Source organism: Anser anser (genome assembly GCF_964211835.1).
Source record: "Anser anser genome assembly, chromosome: 19".
Classification (NCBI taxonomy): Eukaryota; Metazoa; Chordata; class Aves; order Anseriformes; family Anatidae; genus Anser; species Anser anser.
The window spans coordinates 7357264-7372274 of NC_139740.1; the positions used below are offsets into that span (position 1 = coordinate 7357264).

Sequence of the window (15011 nt, forward strand, 5' to 3'; positions counted from 1 at the left end):
GCGCTGCCCGCAGTAGCAGCGGTCGGGGCTGGAAACGGCTCCCTGGGGGCCAGAGGCTACGTGGGCTGGGGTTTCCTCTCCTGCCACAGAAGTCAGAGGAGTTTCACTGCTTTTGGGGTCTTGTTGGTCCCCGGAGGTATCACCCGGGATATTTGGTTTGTGGATAACGTGCAATTTTCCAGGGAGGTGCGGATAGTGAGATAATATCTTCCTTCTGCAGACTCCTCAGAAGTAGCCCCAGGGCTCTGCGGGTCTGTGGCAGGGGCAGATGTTTTGTGTGGACGTGGAAAGAGCAATGCTGGATGGATGGACGGGAGGCAGCCGGGGCTGCAGTCCTTGGGAGATAAAGGCTCGCAGATAACAGCCCGCAGCTAACCAGGAAAGGCGGCTGCCCCGAGCAGCCGCTCCTCCCGGGCTGCCCTTTGGATTGCCCTCCGCTCCCGTTGTTTTCTCCTGCGCGGGGGAAGATAAAGCAGGGAGAGGTTTTTAAAAGCAAATACCGCTCTGACAAAATCCGATTGGAGAAGGATCGGCTTTGGCTCAGAGGCTGTGAGCTCTGGTGCTAATTAGCCCGGGGCCGACGCGGGGAGGAGGAGGAGGAGACCCCCGTGGCCTCGTCGGGTCTGCTGCTGTGACGGAGGGGCTCAGCACCAGCCGTCCTGGTGCTGTGGGGGCCGCTTGGGCTCTGCTGTTTGCACCCCGGGATGCATAGCTTGGCACCTCCTCTCCTCGCCAGCTTTGCCACGAGGGCTGCAAGCTCAGGGGAGCTGCTGGGCGGCATGACCCACACCAGCTCTGCTCGGGGCACCGTCCCCTGAAAGGTCCCCTGGACGAGGAGGGGGAGAGAAGAGGAATGCAGGTCTGAAGAGGAGAAGCAGTAAATGCTGCGAGCTAATCAGGGCAGGATTAGCGTGTCTGGATAAGCCGGGATGGGTCTGCGAGGCTTTGAGTGCAGGCAGAGCGATAGCATGTGCTTCCCGTGCCGTAGGATTTGCGTGTCTGCTCCCGGTGCAGGCGGCTCGCTCACAGCACTCCTCATGCCTGCGAAATCCCCTGGCTCTCTGCTGCAATCCCCGGCACTGCCCAGGTTTTCCGGAGGCTCTGGAGCTGCCTGCAGGAGTCTCCTGTGGTGGGGCAGCCCCCGGGGTGTGTGTGGGAGCAGGGGTCAGCAGCTGGAGGGAGCAAGCCCACGGGTGTCGATCGTCACTCTCGGGTGCTTTCTGGCTCACGCCATGCCTTGCTCTTCTTTCTCGCCCTCTCCAGCTGCAGACGAGACGTTCTCTTTTAAATACAGTCCTGGAAAGCTGAGGGGAAACCAGTACAAGTCGATGATGACCAAAGAAGAACTCGAGGAAGAACAAAGGTACGTTGAGCTTCCTTCCTCTCCTCGCCCGACCTGGTCGGCACCCTCTTGACGCGAGCTGGGTGTGTGCAGGCCTCTCTGCTCCCTCGGCAGCCTTGAGCTCAACGTCTCAGTGCTCCGCGGGTCCGGGCCTCTCCCAGCCAGGAAAATGTGGGAGCAAATAAAGTCACACCAATCGGGGAGATGAGACACTGTGGCCCTACAGACGCATATCTGGAGCTGGTTGAGCTCAGACCAAATGTCCCAGCTTGTGCAAGTCAGTGTAGCTCCCCCGGCCCCGTTAGCACCCCACTGATTCCTGTCTGTTGTGGGGCTGATCGCCAACTTCTTCCCCTCCCTTTGCCCCAGGGATGGCCTCCAAGCTGAGGATGTGAGCGTAGTTTAGAAATACCAGAGCAAAGTGAGTGACTGGGGAGCTTTGGAGCTCACTGTGATGGGGCTGAGACTGGGATTTGCCTGTAGCAGGCCTGGTGAGGAATTATCCATCCCACGGTCCTTGCTGAAGTTTCATCCTGAGCTCGAGCCCTGTCCTGCGACCACAACCAAGCTTTCCAGCTGATCATTTCCCACTTCCCAGCCTCTACAAAGAAAATCAGCCCCAGCCTTGCACCTGGAGCTGCGAAGCCCTCTGTGGACCCAGCCTGTGCTGCGGTGCTTTTGTCTGGCAGCGTGCTGGGGGAGCCCTTGAGCCCTCGGGCACCCCCAGCCCGTGCTGACCTGGAGCCTTCAAACCCCACAGCCGGGGGCTTTGCCCTGCAAGCAGCCTCTGCAGCAGGCTGTGCCCCTACAGACGTGCAGCTCATGCGCCTTCCCTTTTGGGATTGCTCAGGGCAACTGATTATTTCCCAGCGGCGGCCCAAGGCAAGCCTGGGAGATGTTGTTCCCTCCCTCACCATCCCGGTGAAAGGGCCGTGGGTCCTGATGCCCGGTGGTGTCCACGTCCTGGGATGATTTGGGGGAATTTGTCAGCCCTGCAGTGCTGTGGTTTGGTACCACCGAGCCCCACATGGAGAAGGCAAGGACGGAGGGATCGCACCTCGCCCCGGTCGGGGGCTCCCCAGGAGGCAGCACCCATCCAGATACCTGTAGGGGCTAAAACGAGCTCGCTTGGGTGCCGGGGAGGCTCAGGTGGTGCTTTAACTAGCTGACCCTATAACCTGCACCATTTCCCTGCACATCAACCTGTCTTTCCCATTACCAGGTGACTTCCCTTTCTCCCCTGGCCTCCAGGCTCCCAGCTCGTGGCTTCTCCTGCCTCGTGGCCGTGCTGGGAGCAGACCTGCAAGGGCTGTGTGCTCTGGTGTCAGCAGCAGAAACCAGCCCGGGCTGCCTCTGCATTGCTGGCGTCAGGAGAAATGTTTGCTCTCTTCCTTTTGCTCTCTTTATCACGCCTGAAGCACCCAACGTGTCCGACACTAAGCAGGGCTGTGCGCATGTTGTGTTTCCACTCGGGGAGGGCGATGGTGGAACGGGCTGAGTGAGCGCGATTGAAGCCCTGGGGGCTCCATGGGAATTGCTTTTTCAGGATCCTGTAGGCACCGATACAAAAATCTGCCACTAAAGGCAAATTCAAACCCTGGGCACAGCGGCTCCATCCAACCAGCTGAGCAATCACTGCTCGGGGTGTCAAGGATGGGAATCCTGCAGGGCTCTGTCAAGGATGGGAATCCTGCAGGGTTGGTTCCCCTGTGGCACAAATGCTCCTGCTGCCGCCCGTGGTGCTGGGGACGTTGGCTGGAGACAGCAGTGGGGCTGGGATTTTGTACTCTGGACCAAAGGACGGGCTCCAAGGGGTGGCAGACCCTTCCCAGGCACGTGGGACCTGCCAGGCATTGCTGCTCACGTCCGTCCGTAGCGGTCCCAGGGCAGAACCGTGCACCTGGGACTGATGGACACTGCCTGGGCATTGGGGTCCTATAGGATCTCGCAGCATCTTTCCACCCTAGGGCCCTTGCAGCTTGTTTCCCTACTGCTCCCTTATTTTCTCGTCTCTCTTCCATATTTCTGTTGTTCGTTTCTTTCAGGCAGCTTTGTGATATTTTTTTTCATTTTTTTTTTCCTGTCTCGCTGTGTCGCTGGCTTATTTTCTCTCCCTCCCAAATCTTCACTGTGGCATCAAGCAGCTTCTCATTTCAGGCCTCGCAGGTGGTGCAAGGGGACAGGGCTGCTGCCAGGTAAGGTCCTGGGTGAGCCGAGGGCAGCGGCTCAGCCCCGTCCTGCACCTTCCTCCCTCGGCAGCCCTGTCCCTCTCCCTGTCTCCACGCACCCCACGCTCTCCCGCACCCCGACCGTGCTGCCGACCCGCTGTGACCCAGGTTTGCCACCTTTATGTTGCAGGATTGAGCTGACCTCTGATCTCACATCTCTGTAGCAAGTACCTTAGGTCCTCGGCCACAAACATTCTTGCAAACCTTTTTGGTAAGGACGCGCCGTTTCTTAGAGGTAGTGGTACCACTGGTAACAGCTGCTAATGTGTTTTTTTTTGCTTTGGGGTTTCTTTTCTTTTGGTTTTTGGGGGGAGGGTTTGTTTCTGACTGCAGTTGACTGCCTGTCCCCCCTCCATCCGTCCCCACCTCTCCCCCCTTCCCTCCTCATAACAGATTAATGAGCCCTCTCCCCTCTGCCTCCATCTCGCCTTCCACGAGCTCCGAAGGGATCGGGAACAGGGCTTTGGGTTTGGGTTCTCGCCTCTTCCAGCCTGGATGCCACATCAGACATCCCACGACCGCTTCTGTTGCCTGATTTGGAAATTTAGGGCTGCTGGGCGAGCTGGTAGTTAGTCCTAGGGCACGGAGCTGGAGCTGGGGTGCTGTTAGGCCCCCCGTTTCCCCAGGGACCAGCAGGGACCTGTGAGAAGCAGCTTGTAAGCAACATCCCCAAAAAGCAGGTGGGTTCCCCAGGCCCCTGTAAGGCTACCTGTTGTCATTTTGCTTGTCATAGCCCATGAGTCTTAATTTGGGGACACCTGATTTTGGAGATGCCATTGAATTACTTCCTTGTCCAGGCAGGAGAGAGCAGGCAAGCAGTAGAATGGGTTGTTTAACCGAAAACCCACTTCTGCTCTAATCCACATCCCTCCAGAAGCTGCAGTTATCTCGCCTGCTGTTCACTGGAGTCTTGTGGCTTCAGTCTGGTGCTAAATCTGTACTCAAAGGGGAAGGAATGTGACCTTTACGGAGCGATGCAACTTCCTGCTTTTGGGTACTTTGGTCTTAAAAAACAGAGGGGCTCCTCGGTAAGGGAGGACGGTAACTGCTGCTGACAAACACATCTGCTTGGGTGCTGGCCGTGCTCTACCACACCTGGTGGGTTGGTAGGGCTTTTCGAACAGAGGCACGTAGCGTTCGTTCCCCTGGGGGAGAAAAACAGTCTGGGCAGGAAGGGGAAGAGTGCAGGGGAAGGATGCAGCCTTCGGTCGAGGCAGCGCAGCGTGTTTCCCAAATCTTTCTGTGCTGCACCTGAGGCTTTCGGCCATCGATCGCCAAGTGGAGCTGCCGTGGGGCAAAGCACGGGTTGGACTCGATGATCCTTATGGGTCCCTTCCAGCTCGGGATATTCTATGGCGCGGGATGGGACGTGGGGCTCGAGCAGTGCAGCCTCTGCCCGTCTGCCGGCCTGGCTGGGCACCTTGTGCACATGCGGGAGGAAGAGGAAGGGCTCCCCGGTGTGCTGCAGGGCCTGGCTCACATGGATGGACTGCAGTGGTCTCTGCCAGCTGCTTTTCAACCCTCCCCTGAGCTAGAAAGACGTTAGTGGGGTTGTTTTTGCAGTTAGGAGTATGGTCAGGGCTGTGTTGAGCAGCGACAGCTGCAACGAGGCTTTGCTTTTAGTAGAAGAGAAAACAATCAGGGGAACAACTCCCTTGGGTTTTTGTTTTCGGTTCTCTCTTTCCACAAGGCAGAGCAGGTCCTGGCAAAGTCCTGGCTGGCCTCGGTGATGCCGAGAGGTTGAGCTGCCTGCGCTCTGTCCTTGCTGCTCTTCCTTTGGCGTGCAGGATGCAGAAAGGAGAGCGGATCCCATGTAACGGTCCGTGGAAAGGTCTCTCCTCTGTCCTCTCTTGTATCTCAGGTTTAGGGAGAGGTGGGATGGAAAGCCAGAGGCTGTTCCATGGACCCCCAGGCACAGAGGTGAAGCTCTGGGTCCCGCAGCGACATTTCCCAGTCAGCCAGCTTCCCCGGCCAGCACGAAGCCACCGAGACGCTTCTCACTGCCGCGTGGGCTGCAGCACCAGGCAGAGGCTGTGCGCGTGCTCCCTGTGTGCTCGGATGAGATGTTTGTGGTTTTGTGTAACCCTAAGCAGCGCTGGGAGAGGAGTGGAGAGGGGAAAGTCAGAAACAGGACAGGAAAGCCCCTGACCCCGCAGGGCCCAGCTGCGAGCAGGAGGGCATCTGAAGGGCTGGACAAAACCCTGTCCCACCAGCCCACAACGCTCTGGATCCCCTCGAGCAAGGTCCGAGTGAATGGCACCAAATTGCTCAGGCTGCGCTCGTGGATGGGGCAGGTGAACCCCCCAAACACGGTCCAGCCTCTGTAAGACTTGAGGAGAAGGCAGGGAGAGCTGCCTGGTTTCCTTTGCTAGGTTCCCACCATCAGCTCGCCCTCCTAGGAGCAAGTTCTCCTCCTGCCCTCCTGGCCAGCCGTGGGTGGGCCGAGGAGACGCTGCTTGAATTAAGACGCTGCTAGACTGAAGCCTAGGGCTCAACTGCAAATTGGAATTCAAGCAAGGGGAATCGGATGGCTGTAAATCTCACCCTTGGTGCTTTTCTTGGTGGTAATTTAGCAATGGAAACCTGGCTTCTCCCCAGCTGGGTTCAGAGTGCTTCTTGGTTATGAGGCACTGAACAAAGCCAGGCTTGGGGCCTGCAGCAAGGCAGGGGGCCTGGCCAGAGCCTTGCTCCAGGGAAAGGCACAGAGGAGAGGAGAGACCAGGGATGCAGCTGCGGCTTTAGGCAGAGCCATGCCAAAGTGCAGTTGTGAACCAGACAATGCTTGCAGCTATGACTGCGGAGCACGTAAGGGCAGGAAGCAGCTGCAGGGGTTTAGCTGATGGACCTTGACCTATTTCGAACACCTCCACTCCCAGCCCTCCAGAAAGAAGGGGGTGGACTGATCTGGGGGAGGTTGTGTTTCAGGAGAACTCCATCGGCATCTGTCCCTGTCCACCCCCTGCATTGCCATCACATAGCCCTGGCTCGCTCGCTTGCTCCCCTCTCTACAGCATGGGATCTGGGCCTCTTTCTCCTTCCTTCTCCTCTGCCAACCCTCACCCCCAGCCCAGCAGCTTTGCTGTCCTTTCCCGTCCAGCATGGTGCTTCTTTTGTATGAGGGTCGCCGGTAAGTTTGGGCTTGCTTTGGGTTTTTATTATTTGTTTGCTCTTCATCTTCTGCAGCACGATAGTCGTCCTGGGCTGAGGGAGGAGGAGGAGGAGTAGTGGCAAGGGGCTGCAAAGACCAGGGCCGTGGGACTCTGTTCAGGGCAGGCTGGCCACCGCTTCACTGCGGCCACCAGCCTCGGGGATGGCACTGGCTATGGGCAAGGCTGCCTCCAGCCCCTAAACACCCATTGCCTGCATCTTGGAGGAAAGCGACAGGTGTACTTTGGGGTGCCCAGCGAGCTCCCCTGCTTCCGATGCTCCCCCGTTGGTGCCAGGCTGTGCTGGTGTGAGGAGCGATCTGGTGGCCCAGCAGTTCTCTGCCTCCAGCACGTCCCTAGGGAACATGTCCTCTGGCCTACGAGATGGCAGGGGAGTTGAGCTCTGGCCCTATTTATAGAGCATCGGCTTGAGTCACAAGTCCCCGGCAGCTTTAACCACGGAGCAGCTCGGGGTGCCTCCCTCGGAAATGCAGGGGAAGGAGAGGCCTGGAGGCCCCTTCCCCATCCCCTCCTCTCCCATCCCAGAGGGGAAACTTTTCCAAGCTCCCCCGCAGCCTTTGCAGGGTGTGAGTCTCCGACCCTGCCGTGGGATGAGCTTTCAGACCAGACTTTTCAGACCAGACCAACTCTGCTTTGAGCTCCCAGGGCTTTCCTTGCGGCTCAGGTCCTGAACTGTCCCAGCTTATGGCTGCTTCTCCGCATCTCCCTCACCTGGCGCTCCCAACTTGTCTTCATTTGCTTCTGCTTAATCCTGCGTGGCATGGGCAGCTCGCCGATCTGTCTGCTAACCCTCTGGGGGCCTGGGACTGCCTCTCCTGCCGCACTGAGGGCTGCGGGGCAGCTGGGCACAGCACCAGGCTGGATGTGAGCTGCCAGACCAAGCTGGAGCAGCGACGCCGAGGGATGGAGGGAAGCGCAGGCTGCCCCATCCGTAGCTCTCCTCGCTGCTGCAGCGTTGGCTGGAGGGGCCCAGGAGCAATGCAGATGCTTCTGGATGGGCAGGCAACTAAAGGAGGTGATCACGGCCTCTGAGCTGAGCCGGCAGAGCCTGAGCCACCTTCCTGGCTGTGGCTGGGAAGCGTAGGAGGCTTCTGCCTTGAAACAGCGGTGAGCAAGGGCAGCCTGGCCGGCGGCACAGTCCCTGACCCCACAAACTCCTCGCCAGCCCCCGTCCTCGAGGTGCTGGGACCTGTGCTCCCTGATCCCGCAGGCTCTGGCAGCCTCGGCTGCTTCCCTGGTGTTCCTGAGGAGCAGCAGGTACTTCCCGAGGTCCTGTGTACCTTCTGGCTTTTTTGTCCCGCAGGAGGAATTTCAGATTTGTGTTGATAAAATCTCCCTTTGGTACCTCTCACTCTCTCACTCTTCTCTTTTCTAAGCACTGTCTGTCTCCTTTTTCTGCTGTAATGTCCTCTTTCCTTATTTTACCTGTTGGCTGAAGCAACAGGCCCACAATTTTGGGACCACCGGGAAGGCTTAGATTTAGTATGGCCTTTCTCATATTCTTCCTGCCATGCTGTGACCCTGGACAAGACTGGGGTATGATCACTACCAGAAATAAGATGGTAGCTATCCCAAGGGTAGAGACGTGGGACGTGGTGGTGGTGGGACCATCCAGGAGCAAGATGGGGGGGAAATGCCTGGGGACAGCTTGGCCTCCCACTGCCAGGCCTGCCCAGTGCCTGGGGCCTTTCCTCACTGCTCTCGATCCTCCAAGGTCAGTCATAGCTTTGGGGTGAGAAGAGCCCAAAACCGCCTTGCTAGCTGCCCTCCCTGCCAGCATTTCAGACCAGAGGACCGATGTTCCTGACAAGTCAAGTACCAGTTCCCCAGCCAGGGAAAGGAGCTGGGAATGCTCCATGCTTCTGAAAATCAGGTTTCTGAGTGAAACTCTTCCTGAAAAGGGTGCAAGCAATTCCCAGAGGTGTTCAGAGCGAGATGTTCTGGGATCTTCTCCTTGGAGTGCAAGGGCCGCTTTGGAGAGCTCTGGTCTGTGGATGGGCTCCGGGATTTCCTGACCTGCTGTGGATTTTGCACACATGAGGGATGAACACACATGGGGATGCCACCAGCCTGCCCTGTTTGTCAGTGCTGGGATGCTGTCTGCTCTCTAAGGCAAGAAGTCCATGCCCTTGTGCCAGTGCCGCTGCTGAGCTGGAGTGAGGGGACCGCTCCTGAGGCCGTCAGAGCGACACTCGGTTTCCATCTGTGCCGGAGATGCTGATGTCAGACTGCAGAGGAACTGCGAGCCGGGCAAAAAGAAAGGAGGGCTCCAGTGCTCTGAACTCCCCACCGGAACGTCCTTCCCGTGTCCCCAGCAGCAGAGGCCAGTTACCTTGTGCTTCCTGCACTGGTGGTCAACCTCATGCTCCAGCGTTCCCACCTCACTGTCTCTTCCCTGGGAAGGAGACCCCAAGAGACTGCCAGCTCAGATGTGACACCTGGGGGTCTTGGCGTGCTGCCTCCAGCTGCTCTGGTGAAAAGGATGGCAGGGCTGTTGTATGACTCCCTGCTACCTCGTTCCGCCCATGGAGATGTTGCCCCAAGCCCCTCATAGCTCAGAAGTGCGGTCTTCGAGCTCCCGGACCTTCCTTACAACCACAGACCTTCCCTTGTCTGAGCTTCTTGTTCTCCAGGTGTTCCTTGCATGTGACCACGTCCAGCTGACAAAAAGTACAATTTTATATTACATTTAAATATGGGCTTCTAGCAAAAGCAGAACCTATCCTGGCTTGACTGATGTGCTGCTGGGGCAACGCACGCTGGCCTGACTGATTTCACCATCTGAGGCAAATGGAAAGGAGGGAAGAGCCCAGGATAAGCAACGGCTCAGCCTCCATCCCAAGATAATTAAGTCTCTTAGACTCCGGGGCAGCAATGCCAGAGCTTCTCAGCCTGGGGGTTACGTGGCTTTGATGTCCCTGGTGATGGACTGCCTCGTGCTCTTTAATCCCCCTCCCAGCTCGCTCCAGGAGCAGAGAGGGGTATCCCTGTTGTGCAATGGGGAATTCACGGCTTTGACAGACACCCTCAGCAAGTTCATCCTTGGTTTAAGATCTCAACCCAGCTGTCTGCCTGGCCCTGTCCTGGAGGTGAGTATCCCTACGGAGGGGATGCAACCGATCCCCAGCCGCTCTCCCTGACATCCTCCATCCCTCCCCGCTCCAACGGCGGCATGCTGGAGGGGACTTCTCCCTCTGGCCCCGATGGCATCGAGCTTATGCCCTCATGTGTGAAATCTGATTATGCTTGCGTGGCTTGAGCGGGATGATCTGATCTTCAGCGCTGCGAATCCCACAGAGCGATTATCCACTCCAGAGAATTTCCTTTCTTTGTCCTAATGGGCCAGCCACTGAGCCTCCCCAGCGCTGCCTGAGTAACCCTGGACCCCCGTGAGGCTTCAGCCTGCGCCTCCCAGCCAGGATCCGGGTCGGTGATTGCGCTTGCAAGGCAGCTGGAAAGTGGAACCTTTGGCAGAAGAGTAAGGAAGAAATGAGGCTGCAACTCGCCTTCCTGCTCCAGGTGTCAGGAGCTGGTGACTTCTGAATGAGACTCAGGCGTTAGGGACCATGAATCCTACTGAATTCAGGGGAATTAGGCTGGGGTACATCCGCGTGTTTGTAAGTGCAAGGTAATGGGCGTTGTGGCTTCCTCAGCACAGGTCTCTGTGGCTGTGGGGAGCTCCCCAGCCTCCAGCCGGGTGTTTCTTGTTTTGGATGGTGGGCCATGAGAGATGCTGGGGCACTCAGGGCAGAGCATCTGAAGGGTTCAAGCTAAGAACAAAGAACCAAATTCTTTTAGCCCTGCTCTGCTAACAACATGCTGCAAGACCTTGGGGAGCGCCTGAATGTCCCATCCATAAAACATATCTAATAAACTCACTCTCCTTCCCTGAGACGTTGGGAGAACTTCCCATTACAAGGAAGCCCCATGGCCTGCAGAGTCTGTTTTTTGGTGGTTTTGCTTCCTTTCCTTGATCAGGCACATCAGTAGGAAGATCAAGAAAGGTCGACCCACTCAGGCACACTGCCCTGTGAGACCAGTACTTGATCCTGGCTCATCTGGTTGCAGGTAGGAGGAGAAATCGGAGCTGCTCAGGTGTGCCAGCAGCCCAAGGGGGCTCTGCACAAGACAGCGAGGCAGTAATCCCTGGAGCTAATGAAGCTTTCCAAGTAGCTGGGCTTTTCCAGCTCTCATCAGTAGGTCAGAAAGGTTGTAATTCAGATTTGGTGCCAGACGAGAGGATTGACACTTCTTTGACTGGGTTTCAGCTATCCTGCTGCAGTTGATGAAGCAATGTGCCTCCTTAGGGCCGTGAGGTTTGCAAACAGTGGCTTGCTGCCCCCAAAAGGGGGAAGCTGACTTGCCTTTCCCCCCAAACACACTGAGTTATCCCCCTGCTCATTTATGTGAATAATAATGAACCAACCTGAGGGGTGAAATGACTGAAATGATTTCTCTTCTCTCCCTGTTTCTCTTTGCAGAACTGAAGACTATATGAAGTTGTCCCTAGCCTCCTCCTAAAGGCATCCCTTGGCATCTTTAAAGGCTTGAGAGAAATACCAAAACCAACCAAACACACCCATAAGAGAAATCCATAAGCCCTCAAAACTTGGCATCCCCTCTTGGTCTGAAGTTGAGTTCTTCAAAAACTCCTGTGGTATCAAGTTTGAGGAGATCCTGTTGTGTGGCTCCAGGGACTGGGGCTGGGCCCGAGGAGTGACTTGAGTTGTGTTTGGGGGGCTGGGATGTCCTAGGAGATGAACCTTTTTTCCCCCTCCCTCAAACAGAACCCAAATCGGATACCAAATTTGCAGCAAGTCCATTAGCTGTGTTCATCACCGTGTGTTAGCCCTGCCATGAAATCTGTGCTGTTTGTTTAGAGGGGTGTGTGAACCGTAGCTCTTCTCCCAGACCAGCCTGGACCTTGTACCAGACCATAAAGCTGTTTCTTCCCAGAGCCAAACTCCTCTTTACTGCTGGGGGGTGGAAGCTGCCTAGGATTTCAGACATATAACATTGCTCTATTTGAAGGACAAAGCGGGGTCAAAGTGAGGGAGGGAAGATGGTAGCTGGACCGACCCAAATCTTGCTTCCGTAGTGCTTTTAGCAGAGAGCTGATCTTGCAGGTAGAGGGAAGACTCGAGAAGGGATGAGGATTGATAGTTTAGCTGTTCTGTTTGTGGTGGAGGTTTAGGAGACCACGCTTTGGCTGCTGTTGATAATCTGGATTCACACTTCCCTACTCTGGTCCCCAGGGGGAGAGATCTGAGGAGGTAGCTACGGCGGCATGGGGTCCCTCTGGCTCAGGATGAGACTGGGGGGCGTCCTGGAAGAGACACCCTCCCTGTTCCTCTGCCCACTTGCTGTTCCACTGCCCTCTTCTCTTGCTAGCCCCGTGGTTTGTCCATGGGAGCCAGAGCTCAGCACCCTCCCTCAGCTCTGTCACGTACAGGAGATGTGTTTGGCTGGGGGCATTTACCTGCTTCAGGCATAGCAGGTTTCAAATCAAACCCTGCTGGTTTGCGAGAGCGAGAAGAGGGTCCCAGTTCTCTAGCGATGTTGTAGGAACACCAGGCTGGCTGGGGATGTGTCCTTCAAAGTTTCTCCCTCACTGCGAGACAAGAGCCTCTTGGCTAAAGCTGCAAACATATCAGAAACCCAACAGGCTGCTTTTTTTTTTCCTTTTTTTTTTTTCTTTTTAATTCCTATGCAGACAATACTTGAAACCTTGTACACAGTAGTCCTTTCCAGCGCCTGGGGTTGGCAAACTCTTAATAAAAGGGCTCATTTAAAGAACAGCAGGAGACTTCAGCTTTAGAAGAGGCTGGGCTGCCCCTTCCCAGCCAACAACTGCAAGCGTGCTCGGTGGGTTGCGTATGAGTTTAGGCACACCCAGACCCTCTGCTTCAACATCCCTCTAGTACGACCGCTGTCTCCCTTCGGTGCTGGCTGGCTGACTGTGTCCCAAGCACCCAACTATGCAAAGAATGCCTTATATACGTTGTGTTTAAGTTACATGGCAATATGTACATCGAGCAAAGTCTATAGTCGAGTCCAGGTTTTTTGCTAGTGGCGGTGAGTCAAACCATTTCTTCAACTCAAATGGCTGTCTGGGTATTTTTTACTTTTGTTTGTTTTGTTTGTTTGTTTTCTATCTGATGGTGGCTCTTATACAAAGGACTGTAATTCTAGTGGCTTGAATCTGTAAAAATTGCCTTTGTTTGGTCCAATAAACCTTTGAATAGTTTATTTGGTTTGTGCTTGTTCTCCCTGCCTCCAGCAGCTTGTAACTTCTCCCTCAAGAGATTTGTGTTGAAAATCTGGATTTTAGGTTAGAGGTACATTCTGCTTTTTCATGCCTTTTACCCCAGAAGTGATTCCACTGACTTCAACGGGAATAGACTCGGGCCAGTGGTGAAAGTCAGGGATTTTCTCCTGTTTCTGCTGGAGCAGCACAGCGTTGCAGTAGGGTCCTGGTTTTGTTTGGCTGTGGAGCAATTAGCAAAATTCTCAAATGCGAAGCTCTGCCCAGGATTTCAGCTGCTGTGAACACAGATGCCCAGCACTTCCTGAAACATAAATCTCATTTAATATGCCTCTGGCTAACTGTCCCAAAACTTCAGCTAATTGTAAAAGTTTTGGACCGAAATGTCTAAAGGAGCCTAAGGGAGTTAAGTATGCAAATTCAATCCCCTATCAAGAATTTGGCTGCTTTGAAAATCCTTAATTATTCTGTCAGCAATAAGTAAAATCCTGTTTTACCTCTTGAATCCAAGTAGCTTTGAGGACAGCACTTATGGAAAGAATGATTTTACTCGTGAATGGGGTAGGTTTGATCTGAAATCGTCAAGAAAATACAACCCGGAACACTACAAAGTTGTTTTACAAGGTCGCCTTTGATAGGAGAAGCTCCTTTTTGAAATCAGTTTCATGTTTTTAATGCCTTTCTCTTCTTTCCCAGGCTCTTTTCTCTCCTTATCTTTGTTTTGCTCTCCCTTTGTTTTAGATTATGCAGCACAGTACCAGCTCTTTTTTCATTTCTGTTTTCACATGCACAGCCATGATATTTAAAGTCAAGGGGATAGCAAAACACACTGACGTGTTTAAAAAAACAAGTGGGTATTGCCTGTGATCTTGATTTTAGAGGCGGGGAGACAAAGAAACGGGGCTTTGGGGAGCTGAAGGTTTCAGTAGTGTTAATGCCTGTGAAATAATAAGCGAGGGGTGCAGACCTGTGTGGAGCATTCCCAGCTGGCATGCATTTCCGACATGTGAGGCAAAGATGTGTATTGAATTTCTCCACATCAGAATGGAAATGTGCCCTCTAGTGCTCAGCGGTGATCTAAAATAAAATATTGATCGCTAACGACTGTGCTTCCCTTCATCTGGTCTGGAAAGTGCACTCGGATGTATTTCATGTGAGTGCAAAAATATACAGAAGAGCCAGACAAATCCAGGTGCTTGACAGCCTGTGGGCAGAGCTTTCTTGACCGGAAGATCCCACGTCATTATCAGGATATGTTTGGCCTTGGGACAATTGCATTTTAATTGTAATAGTATGTAATTGGCAAATGAGCTTCCTCTTGCCACGATCCGTTTTCTTCCTGCCCTGCCTGCAGCAGTGGTGCTGGGAAGACAGCCAGCTGCTCCTGCTGGGGCTTAGCCTCGGAGAGGGGAAAACGCAGAGCCCCACTCGTCAGGAGCTCAGCACACGAAGGCTCGTTCCTCTGCCCTTCCCCAATGGCCTTCTTCCACTGAGCTTGTTCCTGGTGCGGTTGCTTCTGATGTGTTGATGCTGCGCTCTCTTCTTTCTAGCAAAGGTTGTGTCCTAGTTTTGCCTGTCAATATATATTTGTACTGCTCCTGTTACGGGAACAGCTTGTCTACATACGACTTGCAGAGAGACTACCCCAGGTTGACTAATGACATGAATTTAAGTGGATTAATTAGAGTGTATTAAGGCCTTATGCAGAAAACTGGCTGTGGCGGGGACAAAGGACTCTTGACAGGACAACCGTGTGGAAGTAAAAGCCAGAGGCTGCATTTCCAGCCCAGGGGAGGACTGATGATGTTGAAGACACAGGAGGAGCTGGGATTGCAGGAAATCTGTGCTCTGAGTTGCCGTTGCTGAATTGTGACCCCACAGTCCTGCAGGGACAAAACGAGCCTTGAAGTAACAGAAATTTCGTCCCCCTTGTTACAACCTAAAGTACCACAACTTCCTTAACTGTTTTAATCTCACACAGCAGAGCCAGGTAGGAGGTGTGCTAGGCA

General features: G+C 54.6%; 1 protein-coding gene across 3 annotated transcripts in view; it reads left to right on the top strand.

Annotated features, from left to right (window-relative positions):
- The window catches only part of MXRA7 (matrix remodeling associated 7), a 28029-nt gene that overhangs the window by 10825 nt on the left and 2193 nt on the right, over positions 1–15011 (top strand). Inside the window, exons 3-5 of one of the 3 annotated variants that reach the window (XM_083805029.1) lie at positions 1264–1363; positions 3701–3781; positions 11219–12986. In XM_083805029.1, coding sequence (XP_083661155.1) covers positions 1264–1363; positions 3701–3734 — 134 coding nt within the window. In that variant the 3' untranslated portion in view covers positions 3735–3781; positions 11219–12986. Of the gene's footprint in view, positions 1–1263; positions 1364–3700; positions 3782–11218; positions 12987–15011 lie in introns of those variants that run through there. The other 2 variants (XM_083805028.1, XM_083805027.1) reach the window with 2 other exon arrangements.